The sequence below is a fragment of the Diceros bicornis genome, chromosome 23 (assembly GCF_020826845.1).
Source record: "Diceros bicornis minor isolate mBicDic1 chromosome 23, mDicBic1.mat.cur, whole genome shotgun sequence".
NCBI classification, from domain to species: domain Eukaryota; kingdom Metazoa; phylum Chordata; class Mammalia; order Perissodactyla; family Rhinocerotidae; genus Diceros; species Diceros bicornis.
The window spans coordinates 56,754,948-56,775,541 of record NC_080762.1 but is presented as its reverse complement, the minus strand read 5'-3'; the positions used below and the strand labels follow the sequence as shown (position 1 = coordinate 56,775,541).

The window sequence follows — 20,594 nt, the reverse complement described above, 5'->3', positions numbered from 1 at the left end:
TTCTATAAATACTGCATCCCAGAAAAGATGGAAATGCCACTGCTGCTGCTCATCATCGTCCTGTGTCTGGCATAATGAAGGCAACATCTCTCCTCCTTTCAGAGGCCCATCCTCCCACGTGGGCCTTGGATTCTGTCTCCTGTCAGGAGCATCCTAATGCCATTCCCCTCTCACCTGTCCCAAAGTGTCTCGACTTCTTCCATTGGATATCTTTAACCTTTTGTTCATTAGTGGCACCTTCAGTCTGTGTTTAAACATTTCTGTCATTTCTATCTAAAAGAAACAAGCCCTCCCTTGACCTGCATCCCTCCTTCCAGCCACTGCCCTATCTCTCACCTCTTCACAGCTGAGTCAGAGTTGCATTTTCAACTTCTTCACATTCCACACCATTCTTCAGCCTTTTGCCCACACCTTGCCGTTGAAACTGCTTTCACCATGGGCACAAAGACTCCTTCTTGCTTAATCTTGTGGGTACTTTGTTAAGCTTTTACAACTTTTTTCCCCTTTGCAGCATTTGACATTGTTGTCCTCTTCCATTGCCTTTCTGGTTTTTCTCTTTTCCCTTTGGCTACTCCTTTGAGACTCTTTGTAGGCAGCTCTCTTCTGTCCATCTTTAAAAAGTTTTGTTCATCAGAGCTCCGTTTGGGCTCTCTGCTCTTCTTTCTTTACACATTTACTCAGAGTTTTCTTCTCTATGGCCAGGGCTTCTGCTACCATTTATAATTTGATGACACCTAAATCCATATCGCCAGCCCACATTTCTGTCTTGAGAATCAGACTGACAGGCTCACTGCCCACTGGACATTCCCCAGTGGGCATCCTACAGATACTTTAAACTAAACCTGTTGTGTTCCTCCAAGCCTGATTCTTCCGTGCCTCCCTGTCTTGGTGGACTGCACCACCATCTGTTTAGCTGCCCAGGTCAGCTGCACTCTTCCCACTCCCTCAGCCCCCATATCCAACCAACATCCGCTACTCTTGGTTCTGTCTCCTTAGTGTCTCTCAAATCCATCTCCATTGCTACTTTCTTGATTCGGGCTAACATCATCTTTCTCTCCTCAACTACTGTTATAGTTCCTTAAAAATTTTTCCTGACTCCAGTTTTACCTCTTCCAATCTTTTCTCTATACTGTATCCAGAATTTTGTCTCCTCCTCCTTTCTCCTCCTCTCCTTCTTCTTCTTGCTAAAAGGCAAATCTAATTTTATGACTGTTTTGCATGAAAATTTTCAGACCATTGCCTTGAGGGTGAAGTTCAAATTCTTTAGTATATCTTCCAGAATTCTTTTCTACTTTTATGTCTTTTGAAACATCCCACCCAGCCCCTTCTCTACACTCCCAAACTCTACTCCCAAATTTTACTTGTGCTTCCAAGAATGCAAAATGATTTTTCTGACCAGTAGGCCTTCACCTGGCAATTTCAAGGCTTGGCCGCTTGTCCCTAGCCCTCTCTCTTATACCTCTCACAGCACTAGTCACGCAATGGTGCTGTTCGCCATTCCACCTCTTTGAGGGGGGTTCTGTGTCTCGTTTGCTATGCACCTTGGTGCCTGGTACAGTGCCAGCAGCCATGGAGTAGGCATCTGGTAAATACTTACTGACAGAACAAATGGATAAACAATGTGATCCCTAAGATTTCAGTTCCGAGCTGTATGTAGCATGGCAAAGGTCTTCATACCCAATCAACAGCCTGCTATTTGGAGTGAACCAAATTAAGTCGTACGGGCAGCAGGTTTGGTGTTTGTCACCGAATTAGGGATTAGAGAGTAGGACTTGAAATCCAGTGGTTCCTTGGGTGTATTTTGAAAGATGAGTTCTGTCATCTTACGACTTGGATGGTTGTTTTTAAGTTATAGAGATGATTTTTAAATATTTGATTTGTATTAGCTATTATAGTCATCTCTATGAGTGATGATAGACAATTTAGGTTACTCTTTTGCCGGTAGCCATCTGTCCCGTCAAGGCATAGTTAATATGCAGAGGATTGCTGGACATTTCCCAAAGAAGGTTAATGTCTTTTTTTTAAGTTTTGAAATCTTTAACTGAGATGAATAAAAATCTATATTTCTTTATAGCTTTGATGTGAACATCTGCTCACTATTCACACTTCATTAAAATAAATAGACTCTTTCTCACTAACCACAGTGGGTTCTAGAGGATGATGAAGAAAATAACGTAGCATACATCTAGTTACTTCCATAACTTCTGCAGAATTTCTTCAAATAACTTCTCCAAAAATTCTGTAGAATTTTTAAATTATTATTTAATCTAAGGTTTATTAAAATGTGTTCATTATTCGATGACTTGAGACATTTGTATCCTGGAAATGACGTGAAAAAAAAACGTGGGGAGAAACATGAATTACACTGATAGGTTCAATTTTTTAGGTATAATTTTTTAACCCTTTTGTGCTATGGCTGTTTTCTGAAAAAGAAAAATCCTTGTTTTGTTAATGATACTATACCAGAATATCTTTTTTTTTCTCCCCCCCCCCCCGCCCCCAAAGCCCCAGTAGATAGTTGTATGTCACAGATGCACATCCTTCTAGTTGTTGTACATGGGACGCGACCTCAGCATGGCCAGAGCAGCGGTACGTCGGTGCGCGCCCGGGATCCGATCCCAGGCCGCCAGCAGCGGAGCGCACACACTTAACCACCAAGCCACGGTGCCGGCCCTATACCAGAATATCTTTGATTTGCTTTTTTAAATATTGTCAAGCTATTATTTTCCGACTACTTAGTTTATCCCAAATGCTTCCAGGTTCTACTTAGGACAATAACTGTTAGTATCCTTGCTTCACTTAATTATAATCAGCTTGGTGCTTGGAAAGCTAAATCTGCTTCATGTTTAAATCAAAATAAAAAATATTTATGTCTGAGAATACTTTAAATTATGTCTGGGTTTTCAAACTCTCTGTACTATCATGTGATATAACTTTTAAAATACGATGTTCTGGTATTCCAGTTATGCATTTATTTAATCTTTAACAAGATACAAGCAATGTCAGATTGAGACGCTCTTTTGAATGAATAAATTTGATGCTGAAGTTGCTAACCAGGGTTTTCACTAACTTTGCTATTTTTGTTCAGAAGGGTGGTGCGTTTGAAGATGGATTTGTTTTATTCTTCTTAATTTGCAATATGTTATATTTTGCCATTAGCTTTTGAGTTGAGTTGAATCAGACGAGAGGCTGTTTCTGTGTTCAACTAATGGATTCAGGAAACAAGAGTTTACTGTTGGATTTATAGAGTGCAGAGCAAAACTGACATCCATGTTTGGCTGAGCATTTCACAACAGAGATGGAAGGAACCCAGGAAACATATTTTAAAAAAGGCTTTCTGGCTGTAAAATAGTTTACCAAAGATTGGCTCTCCTTCACATGAAGAGACATTCCCATCATGAGAGAGGATAAAAATAGTACATAGAATGCAAAGAAGCAGAGATGAGATTTGACTCAAGAAGATGATTTTTGTACTATGGATAAAGAAAAACTACTCTTATTTAAATTTTCCTTCAAGAAACCAATTTTTGATAGCCACGAGCATGTTTGGTGCCTCAGCATGTTTGGTCTAATAAACCCTCCTGGTTAACATTGGAATGCGCAGCAGTGGGCCAGGGCGGTTGCAATTTCAACTAACATCTGAACATGTGCAAAAGCTGTGAAGCCTCCTGGGCATGCAGTTAATGGGCTGGTCCAGATTTCTAGGAATAAAAGATTTTCATAGGGGGCCTGTCCACTGGCGTAGTGGTTAAGTTCGCACGCTCTGCTTCGGTGGCCCAGTGTTCGCAGGTTCGGATCCCAGGGGCGGACCTGTGCACCGCTTATCAAGCCATGCTGTGGCGGTGTCCCATTTAAAGTAGAGGAAGATGGGAATGGATGTTAGCACAGGGCCAATCTTCCTCAGCAAAAAGAGGAAGATGGGCAACAGATGTTAGCTCAGGGCTAATCTTCCTCACACACAAAAAAAGATCTTCATAATCTTTTAAAAGTCTTGGACAGAAAACTATCGCTTCCAATTATGATCAGATTTTCTCTGAGGTCTCTAAGATGGCTAGAGGCTAGGTAAAGTGTGTATTATGAACTGTTTTGAGGTATTGTAGTTAAAAATCTTCCCGTTTTGGAGCCTTAATTTCAGGGCTTGCCATTTATTAAGGACATTCCTACCTTTGTCTAGTTTTAAACATTTGTAGTAAGAGTATATTTTTAATATAATTCTTTTAAATTGAATTGCCAGTGTATGCTACTGACAGTAATATTTTCATTGTGTTATTTTGATAATTTCAAATTGAAAATGTAAAAAAATCCATTTATTATTTTTCAGGTATACATATGGTAAGCCAGTGAAAGGAGATGTAACACTTACATTTTTACCTTTATCCTTTTGGGGCATGAAGAAAAATATTACAAAAAAATTTAAGGTAACTTTTGCAGATATCTTGTAACTTGTAATGGTGAAAAACTGTAAGTGTACTTTTTCTAGAAATAAGATTTTGTACTTAACAAAAAATTGGGTGTAAGGAAATCAAGAGCTTTCTAGCTTTGGACAAGTGAGAATTTACCCGTTTATAGTAATTAAAATGGAACCAGAGCTATTGTATTGTTGTGACTTAGTTTGAGTTTTATTCCTCAATTTTGAATTACTAAAGTGAAGAATAAAATTGAAATTTTTTAACAAAACAGATAAATGGATCTGCAAACTTCACTTTTAATGATGAAGAGATGAAAAAGGTAATGGATTTTTCGGATGGGCTTTCTGAACACATGTATCTCTCTTCTCCTGGGCCGGTAGAAATTTTAGCCACAGTGACAGAATCACTTACAGGTTTGTAGACTTTGACATGAAGGTAACACTTACATGGTGCTGCTCTGTCGTCTTCCTTATTATAACTGGCACATTCACTTGGGAGCATCCTTGCCTTTCTAAAGCCGTGATTTAATGCTGAAATTGTCATGACTATTAATTAGTCTAGCTTGCAGAATGCTTTCATAATGAAAGGGAAACTTATTTTCTATGAAAGTCTGTACTTTAAGCACACGTGATAGGTATTTGTAATTTTTTCCATTTCTACTCTTTCTTTTCAGCCTGAAGACGACATGGGAAGGTCTACCTTTTCAGCTGACTAACCATCTTCTTTTTTTTAATCAATGAACATCTTCTGAAATCTCATCTGCTCCTAGATAGTTTTCTCTTTTAATAATAAAATGAAGGTTAATTATTTGGATCTTTGTGTTGCTATTTCAACAGCTTAGACCAATCCCTGAAAGAACAAAGGACTGTTCTGTCAGGGCCTGAATCTGCTGGTGCACATGTCATGGGTGGGGATGGCAGGAATGGTGCTTAAGAAAGGATCTGTAGAGGACATAATAGAATCTTATGGTGCTCCTAGTGGTCAAGCCAACGTGGGAATGAGCCTTCTGTGCCCTGCTATCTTAACCCTTTGGGGAAGTACCTCAGATGGGGAAATTTGGTGGATAGAAGCTGTGGTGAAGTATAACTTTTGCTTTCTAAATGGTGCAATTCCAAAACAGGTATCTCAGGAAATGCAAGCTCCAATGTATTTTTCAAGCAACATGATCACATCATTGAATTTTTTGATTATGCTACTATCTTGAAGCCATCTCTCAACTTCACAGCCACTGTAAGTTGACATATTTATTAATGATCTAAAGCAGTATGTTCAATTTAATGAAACACAATGGGAAATAATATTTTCAGTGCATTTTAAAAAATTTAAACCAAAAGTAGATAGATTACTTTTCCCTTTTAGATATATGAGGTGTATAGAATTGTTTCCAAATGACCTTTGTCTAATTTTTATAAAAAAGTAGTTTCCAACAAAATTATTTTCCTCGAAATTTATTTATTTATTAATTTTTTTGATAAAGAAAATTCGCCCTGAGCTAACATCCACTGCCAATGTTCCTCTTTTGTGCTTGAGGAAAATTCGCCCTGAGCTAACATCTGTGCCCATCCTCCTCTATTTTGTATGTGGGTCGCCTCCACAGCATGGCTTGATGAGTGGTGTAGGTCTGCGCCCGGGATCTGAACCTGTGAACCCGGGCTGCTGAAGCAGAACGCACCAAACTTAACCACTATGCCACAGGGCTGGCCCCTCAAAATTTATTTAATGAGCAATTTAAGTTAGATTTGGATTGCTACATTGAAGCTTTTATAAATTAATTGAAGGAATTAGGTGCTAGTCAAAAAATTTCAATTTTAATTTGATTTTTATAATCACTAATTTTAGTTCTAGCAAAGATGTAGCATTAAAAAATTATCAACAAATCTCATTTTTTTTTGAGGGAGTACTGAGTTAACTCTTATTAGTTGGGTAAGTTTTGACAATGTACAAGGCATGGTGCTGGATGGGGCTCACAGGGCTGAGGATGCCCCACTGCCCACCCTGGATTCACAGTTTTCCTGATGGTGACAAGAAGATATACACACAGCAATAAGGCAGGATAAGAGACAAAAGGACAAGACTTGGTGTATATTGGATTTGGGGGGTGGGAAGAGGGCGAGGAAATTCAGAGATGTTAAGTCTGACAGAATTGTAGTCTTAGCAAAAATAGGAAAGGCAAGATGGTTGCTCAGTTTTAGATGTACTGAATTTGAGATGACAGAGAGGTACAGGTAGACATTTGCTGCAGGGAGTGGGAGGTGTTGAGTGAGAGTTTCCAGAGCAAGGTGAGGATGGCAGTAGGAGTGCTGGGACCTTTGAGAAAGAGAGAACAGACAGCTGCTGATTTGACCCTGACAAATTCCCACATTTAGGGAGAGGGAAGAGGAACCAAAAAGGACACTAAGGGGATGTAGCAAGAGGGGTTTGAAGTGAAGAAGGTTGTTGTGGAGCCATGGAAGGCAAGAGAAGCCATGATATCAAGAAAGGAGTGGTCAGTGGTATCAGATGCCTCCAAGAGACACCACTGAGTCTGGAAGTTAGGGTGCTACCAATAATTTTTAAGAGTTCAGTTTCATGGGAATAGCACAGGTGGAGACTGGATTCAACTGAACTTAAATCCTTTGCTTTTCTTGTTACCTGTTACTTAGGTGAAGGTAACCCGTTCTGATGGCAATCAGCTGACTCCTGAAGAGAGAAGAACTACTGTGGTCATAACAGTGACCCAGAGAAATGATACCGATTACTGGAGCAGGTGGGACAGTGGAAATCAGGGAGCAGAAGCTGTCCAGATTCTAAATTATACTGTCCCCCAAAATGGAATCTTTAAGATTGAATTCCCAATCCTGGATGATTCCAGCGAGCTACAATTGAAGGTGCCATCTGTTTCCCATCATTATATTACTGCAACAACATCATTAAAATTGTAATCTTGTGGTAGGCACTCAATTTGTTGGAGGTCAAAGTGCACAGGAAGTGGACACATGTTTCTCTTTTAAAAAAGGACAAAAGTGTTAAAAGTAATTTAATGACAGTGGCTGAGGGTTAGACTGAATGCTTCTGTGTGAGTTCATTTTGGAGAGCTGGTAAAACAGAGCAATCTGCAGGATGGTGGAGAAGCTCCCCAGACTCCCAGGCTAGGATGATTTTCAGTCATTTGAAATTGTATTTTGGCAAGAGCTGAAGTGAAAGAGGAATCTGTTCTTTTACACTTCTCTTCCTTTGCTGAGCTCAAGGTGGCTTGCCTCAGACTCCCCAGCCATTCCTGCTCCCTTTCTTTTGGTCCCTCAGCTCTGCCACGGGGTAGCCTCTGAGGTTCACTCTGACTGTCAGTGGATTGAGTGGGCTGATGCCGTGTCTTGCTTGTAGATGAGCTCTGTGTTCTGGAGACAGGGAAAGGAGCCCTGTTTCATTTCATTTTCTCTTACAGTATTTCCTGATAATATACTTTTGTATCTGAATTAAGTCAGGACTGTACTTTTTCCTCTTAGATTATAGTGATGAAGGCCCTCCTCCGTGTTTTAAAGCTGTCACTTTATAGAAGAAGCTATAAAATGATGGAGATCCAATATCTGGGGAGTGTATTTTTCCTGCATGGAAAAAAAGTAGAAGTGAATTTGCCTTTCAGTGTTGTTCAGCAGAGAGCATCTTTTCTCAGGGTATTACTGACGATGAAAAGTTTATAGCTCCCTTCTCTCCTGTTCTGTTCTAGGCCTCTTTTCTGAACAGCGTGAGCTCCATGGCAGTTCATGGTATGTTTAAATCTCCTAGTAAAACATATATCCAGCTAAAAACAAGAGACGAAAATATAAAGGTAATGCTTAGGATCACTTGGTAATTACAATATAATTGTACTCTTTTGCCGTTAATACGTGTGTATTAATTAAGATTTTTTTTCTAGGTGGGGTCACCTTTTGAGTTGGTGGTTAGTGGCAACAAGCAGCTGAAGGAGTTAAGCTATATGGTAATCACTTATGGAATCTAAATTTATGATCTATTATAGAATCATCTTAAATGGTGTCTACCTTATGTCTAGACTAAACCTACAATTTTTAAAATTCAGCCTCACACCTTTTTATATTCAGCCTGTGCTTTTTCTCTTGCAATCAAAATATCTTTTTTTCTTTTTTCACCTATATTTGCATTTCCAATTAAGATGGATAATTAAATCTTGTATTATGTTTAAAATTTAAATTTCTAGTAGATAAGCCATACACGTTCATTGTAGAAAATTATAAAATATAAGAAAAACCAAAAAAAACAAAATAATTGCCACCCACAGCCTTATGATTTTGCTCATGCAGCTCTCCCAGTGGTGCTCTGTGTTCCTCTCCTCAAGGATGTGTGCCTGACTGTGCAGCTGCTGGTGCCTCAGTCGGTGTGGCTTTATCTTGTCCATTTCGGTTTCCCAGCTTATACTCTCTTTGTTGGTCAGGGAAGTTTTCTTGCATTCAAAAAGGCTTTGAAGTTGGTTTAAGTCAAGAATTTGTGTGTTTGGTTCAAATTATGATACATGTTCCTGCTGTTGAGATTCTCACTAGCTTCAGCATAAAATAAAACTCGTCTGCTCCTCTTTTCAGGTGGTATCCAGGGGACAGTTGGTGGCTGTAGGCAAGCAAAATTCAACAGCTTTCTCTTTAACACCAGAAAATTCATGGGCTCCAAAAGCCTGTATAATTGTGTATTATATTGAAGATGATGGGGAAATTATAAATGATGTTGTAAAAATTCCTGTTCAGCTTGTTTTTGAAAATAAGGTAAGATTTAAGGTAATGATGTTAAAAAGAAAACTTCATATGAGTGAAGTCTGAGAAATGTAATATTTCTTTAAAAAAGTATCATTAAACCAAATTAGTTAGAAATTTCTATTCCTTTCTAATACTATGATTGAACCTCTTCATATTTAGTTACTATATATGTATTTTCAAATGTGGGATTTTTGTGCCCTGTGGGTCTTATTGGTAAGTTTTAGATTCTTGGCTTTAAGACTTGAACTCAAATACATGAAGCTATTTCAGGAGTTCCAAATGGTGGAGTCAGTATGGCTCTGGCCTGGAATTGTAGTGGCAATATACAATTGTGTGGTGTTGATAATGGTGTGAGAGTGAAATGAAGGTTGTGGGATGGAGTGAGGCCATTTGCAGTGATATGTGGAAGCAAAGTTAGCCTTTGGTTTATCTCTTTGATGAGCCTGGAAGCTAACTCAGGACAAATTTACAATAAGCTTGGTTACCTTGCATGTGGAGATCTGTGTGGAGTTTGGTCTCCAAACACACCAGTGATTTTTATAGCCTAAAGTATATAGCTTGTGTAGGAAACTGCCTTGGACCCCAACTCTGAAAAGTAACCTAATTCCAAGAGTGCCAGGTGGAATCGATATTAAATGAGCCATGCATATGACTTATGCATACTAAAATGAGCCATTGTTCTCACTAAAAGCTTCTCCTTCTCAGGTCCTCTTAAGCAAAATAATCATTGTTTTAAAGTAGTGATCTGCAACATATTAGGCCACAAAACAAGTCTCCATAAATTTAAGAGGATTGAAATAATACCAAGCATCTTTTCTGACCACAACGGTATGAAACTAGAAGTCAACTATAGGAAGAAAATCAGAAAAGCCACAAATACGTGGAGATTAAACAAAAAGCTACTGAACAACGACTGGGTCATCGAAGAAATTAAAGAAGAAATCAAAAAATACCTGGAGACAAATGAAAATGAAAATACGACATGCCAGAATTTATGGGATACAGCAAAAGCGGTTCTAAGAGGGAAGTTTATAGCAATACAGGTCGATCTCAAAAAACAAGAAAAATCTCAAATAAACAATCTAACAATGCACCTAAAGGAACTGGAAAAAGAAGAATAAACAAAGCCCAAAATCAGTACAAGAAGGGAAATAATAAAATCAGAGCAGAAATAAATGAAATAGAGACTAAAAAAACAATAGAAAAAATTAATAAAACCAAGAGATGGTTCTTTGAAAAGATAAAGAAAATTGACAAACCTTTAGCTAGACTCACCAAGAAAAAAAGAGAGAAAGCACAAATAAGTAAAATCAGAAATGAAAGAGAAGAAATTACAAGAGACACCTCAGAAATACAAAAGATTATAAGAGAATACTATGAAAAGCTATCTGCCAACCAATTCGACAATCTGGAAGAAATGGATAAATTCTTAGAATCATACAACCTTCCAAAACTGGATCAAGAAGAAGTAGAGAATTTGAATAGACCAATCACCAGTAAGGAGATTGAAATAGTAATCAAAAACCTCCCCAAAAATAAAAGTCCAGGACCAGACAGTTTCCCTGGTGAATTCTACCAAACATTCAAAGAAGACTTAATACCTATCCTTCTCAAACTCTTCCAAAAAATTGAGGAGGAGGGGAAGCTCCCTAACTCATTCTAGGAAGCCGACATTACCCTGATACCAAAATCAGACAAGGACAACACAAAAAAAGAAAATTACAGGCCAATATCACTGATGAACATCGATGCAAAAATCCTCAACAAAACACTGGCAAATCGCATACAACAATACGTTAAAAAGATTATACATCATGATCAAGTGGGATTTATTCCAGGTATGCAGGGATGGTTCAACATTCGCAAATCAATCAGCGTAATACACCACGTTAATAAAATGAAGAATAAAAATCACATGATCATCTCAATAGATGCAGAGAAAGCGTTTGACAAGATACAGCATCCATTTATGATAAAAACTCTGAATAAAATGGGTATAGAAGGAAAATACCTCAACATAATAAAGGCCATATATGACAAACCCACCCCTAATATCATCCTCAATGGTGAAAAACTGAAAGCTATCCCTCTAAGAACAGGAACCAGACAAGGATGCCCACTGTCACCACTCCTATTTAACATAGTACTGGTAGTCCTAGCCAGAGCAATCAGGCAAGAAAAAGAAATAAAAAGGATCCAAATTGGAAAGGAAGAAGTGAAACTCTATTTGCAGATGACATGATTTTATACATAGAAAACACTAAAGAATCCACCAGAAAACTTTTAGAAATAATAAACGAATATGGTAAAGTTGCAGGATACAAAATCAACATACAAAAATCAGTTGCATTTCTGTACACTAACAATGAAGTAGCAGAAAGAGAAATTAAGAATACCATCCCATTTACATTTGCAACAAAAAGAATAAAATACCTAGGAATAAACTTAACCAAAGAGGTGAAAGATCTGTACACCGAAAACTATAACACATTGCTGAAAGAAATTGAAGAAGACACAAAGAAATGGAAAGATATTCCGTGCTCTTGGATTGGAAGAATTAACATAGTTAAGATGTCCATACTTCCTAAAGCCATCTATAGATTCAATGCAATCCCTATCAAAGTTCCAACAACATTTTTCACAGAAATAGAACGAAGAATCCTAAAATTTATATGGAATAACAAAAGACCCCGAATAGTTAAAGGAATCCTGAGAAAAAAGAACAAAGCTGGAGGTATCACACTCCCTGATTTCAAAATATACTACAAAGCTGTAGTAACCAAAACAGCATGGTACTGGCACAAAAACAGACACACAGATCAATGGAACAGAATTGAAAGCCCAGAAATAAACCCACACATCTATGGACAGCTAATCTTTGACAAAGGAGCCAAGAACATACATGGGGAAAAGAAAGTCTCTTCAACAAATGGTGTTGGGAAAACTGGACAGCCACATGCAAAAAAATGAAAGTAGACCCTTACCTTACACCATACACAAAAATTAACTCCAAATGGATTAAAGACTTGAATGTAAGACCTGAAACTGTGAAACTTCTAGAAGAAAACATAGGCAGTACGCTCTTCGACATTGGTCTCAGCAACATATTTTCAAGCACCATGTCTGACCAGGCAAGAGAAACAATAGAAAAAATAAACAAATGGGACTACATCAAACTAAAAAGCTTCTGCACAGCAAAGGAATCTATCAACAAAATGAAAAGACAACCTAACAATTGGGAGAAGATATTTGCAAATCATACATCTGATAAGGGCTTAACCTCCAAAATATATAAAGAACTCATGCATCTCAACAACAAAAAAACTAACAACCCAATTAAAAAATGGGCAAAAGACCTGAACAGACATTTCTCCAAAGAAGATATACAGATGGCCAAGAGACACATGAAAAGATGTTCAAAATCATTAACTATCAGGGAAATGCAAATCAAAACTATGATGAGATATCACCTCACGCCCATCAGAATGGCTATAATTAACAAGACAGGAAACGACATGTGTTGGAGAGGATGTGGAGAGAAGGGAACTCTCATACACTGCTGGTGGAAGTACAAACTGGTGCAGCCACTATGGAAAACAGTATGGAGATTCCTCAAAAAATCAAGGATAGAACTACCATATGATCCAGCTATTCTACTGCTGGGTATTTATCCAAAGAACTTGAAAACACCAATGCGTAAAGATACACGCACCCCTGTGTTCATTGCAGCGTTAGTCACAATAGCCAAGACTTGGAAGCAACCTAAGTGCCCATCAAGGGACGAATGGATAAAGAAGATGTGGTATATATACACAATGGAATACTACTCAGCCATAAGAAACGATGAAATCCAGCCATTTGTGACAACATGGATGGACATTGAGGGTATTATGCAAAGTGAAATAAGTCAGAGGGAGAAGGTCAAATACTGTATGATTTCCTTCATTAAGTAGTAGATAATAATAACAATAAACAAACACATAGAGACAGAGATTGGATTGGTGGTTACCAGAGGGGAAGTGGGGTGGGAGGAGGGCGAAAGGGATAATTCGGCACATGTGTGTGGTGAGGGGTTATAATTAGTATTTGGGTGGTGATCATGATGTAATCTATGCAGAAATAGAAGTATAATGACATACACCTGAAATTTATACAATGTTATAAACCAATGTTACTGCAATAAACAATAAATTAAAAAAAAAAAAGTGATCTGCAGAGTACAGTTCCTTTAATAGCATTTCTTTCCCCTTAATTCGTTAAAATTTTGAGAAGTTGCAGTAGTTATGCACGCCTTCTTTTGCTGAGAACTCTTAAGTCTAACTTTGTCAAAATATAATATAAACTATTTTTCGTCTAATGAAAGGAAATTTTAAATAGACAATGCTATATTCTGTTAGTTTCAGAGCACAATTTTTGACTTCTAGTGATTCCATCAATCCCCTGACACAGGTGTATTTTAAGGTAGGGGTCAAGCTTAAATATGGAGGCACAAATCTCTGAAAGTGAGACCAGGTTTTAAAAAAAGTTGCAGTGTGAAGGTCATCAGCTCTGAAAAAGCAGAGTGTATAAATAACATACTTCCAGGAAATGTTGTGTATATGAGAGACAAATTAGTTTCAGTTATGTTTGGAAAGATATCTTTCTCTCGTTTTTATATAATAATGTTTATCATATTTACTCACAAAGAAACTACATAGTTGGAAATATAATATCTTTACGCAAGAGAAAATTAGTGAATCTTTTTGATGTTCAATAATGATTGTGGAATAAATGAATGAGATGCAGAAGGGATAAGGGACGTGTGTTTAGAAATCATCCACACAGAAGTGCAGGTTGAAGCCATGGGGTCTCTGAGGTGCAGAGTAAAGAGTGAGAAGTGTAAGGTTTGAACCAGTTGAACTCTCTCCCTCACTGGGGGGAGACCTGAGGAAGGGTCTCTTGCCATTCCTCTTGGGGTTCTTCCTCTGTTGGGTGTCACAACTTTGAAATGAGACTAAAGCTGAGCGTTCAATATTACAAGCTTTATTCAATGGCCAAAGAATGGAGAAGTGGGAACAAAGTTCACAAATCAACTTCTCAGCTCCTGGGGTGATTAAGCAGCTATTATAAGGGGTCTAGGTAATGAGGGGAGGAATATTCATAGGTCTTAGGGGAACTGGGCAGGTTTTTCAGGCAAACAAGGGTGCCAGCTCTTTTCTTTCTTTTTTTGGTTATATCCTGCTGTTGCTGTGGCAGTTGTAAACTGTTATGGAGCTGGTGAGTGTGTTGTGTAGCGTGGTAATGCATTACAGTGACCCTATAATGAGCTGCGGGGTCTAGATCAGGTCAAGTCAGACTGCCACATTGCCCTCTACAGTTTTAATTGGTTTCAGCTGTATGTCTCAGCATCTCCCCCTTCCTCCTCTTGTGGTTTCCTGTCAGCTACAGAGAACATATTAGGCTTGTTCTGAGCAGGGCTGTGGTTAACGTCTTATGGGGCCAGGGTAGCACATGCCGCTCTCCCCTTCCCTTTGTTTAGGGTATAGGTGGAGAAAAGTAAACTAGATACATTGGCTTAAGAGGTACGTCAAAGAAAAATTGCACTGGACAAGTTAAACAGGCAAGGAAGATTTTATTCAAGACTATAGCAATAGGGGCGAGAGTCTGAACTCAGCTCCACTAAAACAGAAGGCAGGAGGGTTTTAAGGACTGGGGTGAGCTGGTGGAAAAGTACCGGAGGACACAGTGGGGAGGTCGGTCAATGGGATTAGGCCATCTGTGTTTGCTAACTGGTGTTTGTAAGTGATGCTCCTACCCTCCCACAGACACGGGGAGATCAGTCAGGGCTCTATCTTTCTTGAGGATTACACTTCAAAAGGATGGCTCCCAGGTCCTCGAGAAGAGAAAGACATTCTTAGGTTGTAAAACTGGCAAGAGGCTGGGAGAAGATTTACATCTCAAAAGGGCAGAAAAAGAATTTACAATTGCAAATTTCTAAAGTAAATGCTCTAGAAAAGGGAGATGAGGAGTTTATAATCAGGAAGAAGCCTGTCTAAAATTTAGCCAAGCTGAGGCGAACATTAAGACCATCTTGGTCAGGTAGTATGGTCACTGGGGCAGTGGAATGTTGAGAGACAGCTAGACAAGAAGAACATTCCTAGGAGGAAGGGGCCTCAGGACAAAGCCATTTGGTTCAGCTGTGATGAGATGACTGACGCTCTTTAAGAAGTACTAGTAGACCATGCTTTGATGAGTGTAATGACAGGAAGTTCAGGCAGCCATTGGAGGCACAGGGCATGGAGCCTGACTGGTGTTTGGTCTGGTCACCTCTGTTTTTCCTTGGAAAGACACTCCCGACCCCCAGCCCAGGTGGTTCTGTGGGTCCCCAAGTGGGCTCTCACATGCGCTCAACTCTGAGTCTGGTCGCCAACATGTAGGCGTCTGCCTTTTCTGTCCTCTTTCCCATCCCTCCTCCTGGATGCTGGCCTTCCCCAGGTGTGCAGACATTGCTGTCTCCTCGTAGAAGCAGCTGGGGCTCAGGGGTGGGAGCTGGAGAAGAAGAGGAAAGGTAGAGCAGTGAAGGACAATTCAGATATACCCCACTGTGGGAAGTTCCATGACTTGCAAACACTATGGGAATAAGGTTTTTTTAATTCCTTTCCCTGGAGGCGGTTTATGTATGATTTCAGAATGATCCCCGAGCCAGAAAAAATGTAGAATCTTTGCTAGATTTTGAGTCATTGATCTGATGTTGGTAAGACATGTAAGTAATGGTTTAGAAAAGTGAAATAAATCAATCCTGTTTTCTCCCTTTCTTAGATAAATCTATTTTGGAGTAAAGCGAACGCTAAACCATCTGAGAAAGTCTCTCTTAGCGTCTCTGTGACACAGCCAGACTCGATAGTTGGGATTGTAGCTGTTGACCAAAGTGTGAATCTGATGAATGCTTCAAATGATATTACAATGGAAAATGTGAGTTTAGTTATTTTTTCATTACAAAAATACATGTGAAAAGTGAAAAAAGAAACTTTATTGCATTACTTCAAATATCTAAAGGAAAGTTTATTAGTTCCTCTTCAAATATAAGTCAATAATCAGTAAAGCTTCCAAATAAAAAAGAATTTATATTCTAGTTGTTATGTTGGAAAGAGGCTTATGTGGTCAAGTGTCCTTGCTGTGTTATGTGAGAACTGCCACCTAGAGTTTTTCCTCATTTTCATACTATGTTTTAATTTTAAGATTCTTGAGAAAGTACTAGGAAATTGACTCATACAATTCTGGATGACATTGGAGAAGAGAGGTTTAAATTATTATGAAGTACCTTCTCTTTTGGTTATATGTAATGATTGTCAATAAGTACAGTCCTCATTGAATATATCGAGGGAGTGAAATCGTGTTAATCTGCAGAAAAATTACAAACCAAGAAATATATGAACATCTGGTGTTACATAAACTAATCCCCTATTCATTCATTTTTTTGTTACCGGCCAATGTGGGGCCTTCTGCGCGCCGCAAGACATGCCAATAGTCAAGAGGCAAGGTGATAGGAGAGAAAGAACTTACGACAGCTTGCTAGCAAGAGGGAAAATGGCTGACTAATGTCTGAAAGAACCATCTTAAAGGGGCACGAAATCTTACAGCAGTTATATAGGCCATTGGGTTATTGGGGAGGGGGTTAGGAATGTTGACCTTCTGGTGTTACAGACTGAGAGTCAGCCACACCAGATCTTTTGGTTTTCATTGATGATGGCTATCAGCATAGATTCTCTGTTGGGGGTCATCACATTCCTAAGGAACTCAAAAGAACAAAGTTATCATCTTATCGCAGCTGGGAGGTATAGGCACAAGCAGGGGTTGTAAAATCAACGTAGCAGTTAGATCTCCTGGAGGGTGCATATCCAGCTTGCTTAGTTTGTCAGAGGTCATTCAAAGTTACAATAGGGTTTCTTTTCTACAACATGGCTTCCTTTAGGCCAAGCTTGTCTTGAGCCAGTATCAATTCCCCCCCTTTGCTGTTTAACCCCTCAATGTTGAGGGATGTCCTGTTGTCCCATCTTATTGAACCAGTCTCTTAGTAAGAGAGTGATGCAGGTGGGCTCCCAAATTTAGGCTTAAATTGTGGAAGCAAGCAACCAGGTAATTAATAAGACAAAAAGAAAAACAAAGTTAATGGTGGGAGCAAATTATAAACCAGTTTCTGAGTCCAGGGGACAGCCAGTCAAGAAGATTTCTAGACGTCAGTGCTGTCGGGGGAGAGGGAGAATCTCCCTCTGCCCTTTTCCTTAAGGTTCTTCTGGCTGGCCAAATAATTAACAAGACAGGTTAGCAGGAGAAAATAATACCAAGTTTAATAACATGTATACATGGGAGAAAGCAGGGACACTGCGTTTCTCAACACAATAGCAGAAATTCTCGTCTTAAATACCATCTTTTTCTAAAGACAAAGGAGGATGTTGGGGGTGGGGGGTGTCAGTTACAGGAGATTACCACTAAAGCACTGTAAACAAGAGTAAGGTTATTATGCAGATTTAAGTCATCACCTTCTACATTGATAAGTCACTAGAAATGAGCTCATCCCCCTCTCTTCTCCAAACAGAGAGGGAGATACCTTTACAAATGGAGATTTCCCTTATAAATGTAAATGTCTGTCTGGCAACTCCTTGCAGGGCCATCCAGAGAATGTGGCCAGAGAGACAGAACTTCCGATAAGATGGGCTTGTTGGTGCCTTTCCTATTGTAACATCTATTTTACATTATATTACAGCCATCAGATGGAAGATCTGTTCCAGGAAGGAGCCACCATGTCAAATTCTTTAGGCAGTTAGTGGGGGAGGTCAAATGTCCTTCAGAGAAAACAATCAAGGTAAAGAGATATATTTCAGGGTGGCCAAATTTTGATCTCCCACAGTGCCAAAGCATCTTTTGCAGCTTAAATGTCTCTGATGATGTCATCGGGTATTCAGGTACCTTTCTGAATGGCTTACATTAGCAGACGTGAATCTCTCTTAAGTTTATATCAAGTCCACCAGCTTCAGTTTGCAAGGCTTCAGGAAAAAGGGCAGGTTCAGTTCTCAGTGATTCCAAATGAAAATGATGGAAAAAAATCAAAACATTAGTTTGGAGATTTGTAGCCAGATATATCAGGAGACTAGAAGAATTCAGGATCCAGTCCAGTTAACAGATATAAAACAGAAACCTCACAGACAATTATCAGAACTAGAACCTAATATCCATGAATGTGTACTATAGTTTCTATCAAAACATATCTTTTTCTCTCTAAAATCACCCTCATTTTATCAAAGATAACCAAATTAAAACTAACTGGTTTGCAAAATAAAATAAACTTGGCCCAATTATTTACATAAGTACAGCAAGGATAGCCATTGTTCATATAGGCTCTTTTAAATCTGCTTTGCTGGAACTCTGTATAAGGAATCTCAGATTGAACTTTAAAGGCCTCTCGAGGCTGGGAAAGCCAAGCCAAAGACTTTGTCATGAGCCTTTGCCTGCAATACCTACAGATTTGGGTGAATTCCTCTCTTCTCGAGGTCCCCCAAAATATTTCGAGGTTCCTTGCACCTCCAAGATAAGTGACATTCCTTACTTATCCAGTAAATGCTGCTTGGAACAGTGAACATAAGGTACCAGGCCAACACTTCCATGTGGCTTTATTCCATCAAGTCCATCTTTGTCTCTCAGAAGCTATCTTGTCACATTCCAATCAAAGCTTTGCTAATATAACAAGTGTTTCCAATTGTGTCCTGTTATGAGGAGAACAGATTCTTATTGAACTTACGCAAATAACTATATTGCCTTGAAAACAATACTCACTAAGAGTTTCCAAATCCTGGAGGAATCAGGGAGAAAAAGATAAATATTTCAATTCTGCTTACAAAGGTATAATTTACCAAATTGCCATAAGTCATAGCTATCTCAGGAGAAAAGAGAAAAAGTTTTCCTTAACCCTGGAAAACCAAAACATTAAAAAAATCAGCAATATTTCAAACAAGAGTCATAAAAAATTTAATCATCCCCATCAGTTCATTCAGTCCAGTGTAATTGATTCTTGATCTTAATCTTCTGTTAGCAGTTTCATGAAGTCCGCAGTTTCTTTGTTAGAGTTCTGTTATTTCTTACCCAGTTTAGTTTTATAATCTGAAAGTTTATCAGAAACCTATACTCTAGAATAAATGTCAAAGTCCTTTCCATGAATTTCTCTGAAGATGAAACATATTTTGCAAAAGCATAAACAATAACTGTCTGTAAACAACAAGACCCCAAAATGGCAATTGACAAAGAAATTTGGTTAATTTTGTGACATACAATACTTTAAAATAATAACCAGAACCAGACTGATAACCAGGACAGATCAGATTTTCAGTAGTGTTGTACAATTTCAAAGCACCTATATCAATAACATTCACCCACACAATATCACCTAAGAAGGTTTATTATCACTTATTTGACAATGCTTCCCATGTAATTTAACATACCAAATAAGCCTAATAAGTTTAGTATCTTCCTCCTTATAGGAAGAGAGCAAATTTCTTTGAGAAGTTCCAGGGACCTCTGAAAATTCTCAAAAAAAGTCAAAGAAAGACTTTATTTAAGATATGAATTTTGGGGAGCTCGTCAAAAATATAAACAGTCAAGAGCAAACAGACCATTAACAGTCCAAAAAGCCTTAATAGAGAGACCTCAGTCTTTGGAACATAGGAAATTATTTTAACAGTTTTTTTCTGTCTTTTAGGTAGGCTTAAAAATCTTTTATAACCTCTTTATCAAGTTCAAGAAAATTATCCTTTTAAGAGAAAGAAGACTAAATTTTAATTTTGTACCAGCTTACTTTTGATATTAAAACTCATTTACTCAGTTGGATTTACTTTAATCCCAGCCAATTTGACCATGCATAAAACTCTTTTTCCAGAATTCCTCTTCCACAAACCGTCTATAACTTTCTTTTTACATTCAGAATTTGTCTCATGCCTTCCTTTCTTGCCTTTGTGACAAATTTATCTTTCTTAACCAACCAAACAAAATATTTCCATTCTTTGTACCTTTTTACTATATACATCTTACTTTCCTTGTATACAGAGCTGTTTTCCTTATTAATTTTTAGTAACTTTAATGACATATATTAATTAGATTTTTTTTTTTTAACCCTTATAGACTTTGACTTCTAAGTAAAACTAAGAAAGTAGTTATAAACTTTCTTTTACATCAGCATTCTGTGGCTTGGCAAATTTATTTCTTGGCAAATTATTGGCAAACACTTTTCATAATTTCTGGAAGCATGTTATTTTATAGTACAATCTTTTAATAAAACACAAAACATGTTTACTAATAGACCCAAAACACCTTTTAGTTTTTCTGTAATAAGCCAAAAGTAGATAAAGTTAGATATGTTTAGCAATAATGTTTCAGGAGTTTACCTTATTTGAAAATGACCCAGATACTCAACGAACTT

At 38.2% G+C, this 20,594-nt stretch overlaps 1 protein-coding gene across 1 annotated transcript in view; it reads left to right on the top strand.

The window, feature by feature from the left end:
- The window catches only part of CD109 (CD109 molecule), a 139,812-nt gene that overhangs the window by 64,580 nt on the left and 54,638 nt on the right, over nucleotides 1-20,594 (top strand). The window contains exons 8-15 of the mRNA XM_058566767.1: nucleotides 4,322-4,418; nucleotides 4,681-4,822; nucleotides 5,530-5,639; nucleotides 7,052-7,276; nucleotides 8,113-8,214; nucleotides 8,302-8,364; nucleotides 8,981-9,157; nucleotides 15,947-16,099. Coding sequence (XP_058422750.1) covers nucleotides 4,322-4,418; nucleotides 4,681-4,822; nucleotides 5,530-5,639; nucleotides 7,052-7,276; nucleotides 8,113-8,214; nucleotides 8,302-8,364; nucleotides 8,981-9,157; nucleotides 15,947-16,099 — 1,069 coding nt within the window. The remainder of the gene's footprint in view (nucleotides 1-4,321; nucleotides 4,419-4,680; nucleotides 4,823-5,529; nucleotides 5,640-7,051; nucleotides 7,277-8,112; nucleotides 8,215-8,301; nucleotides 8,365-8,980; nucleotides 9,158-15,946; nucleotides 16,100-20,594) is intronic.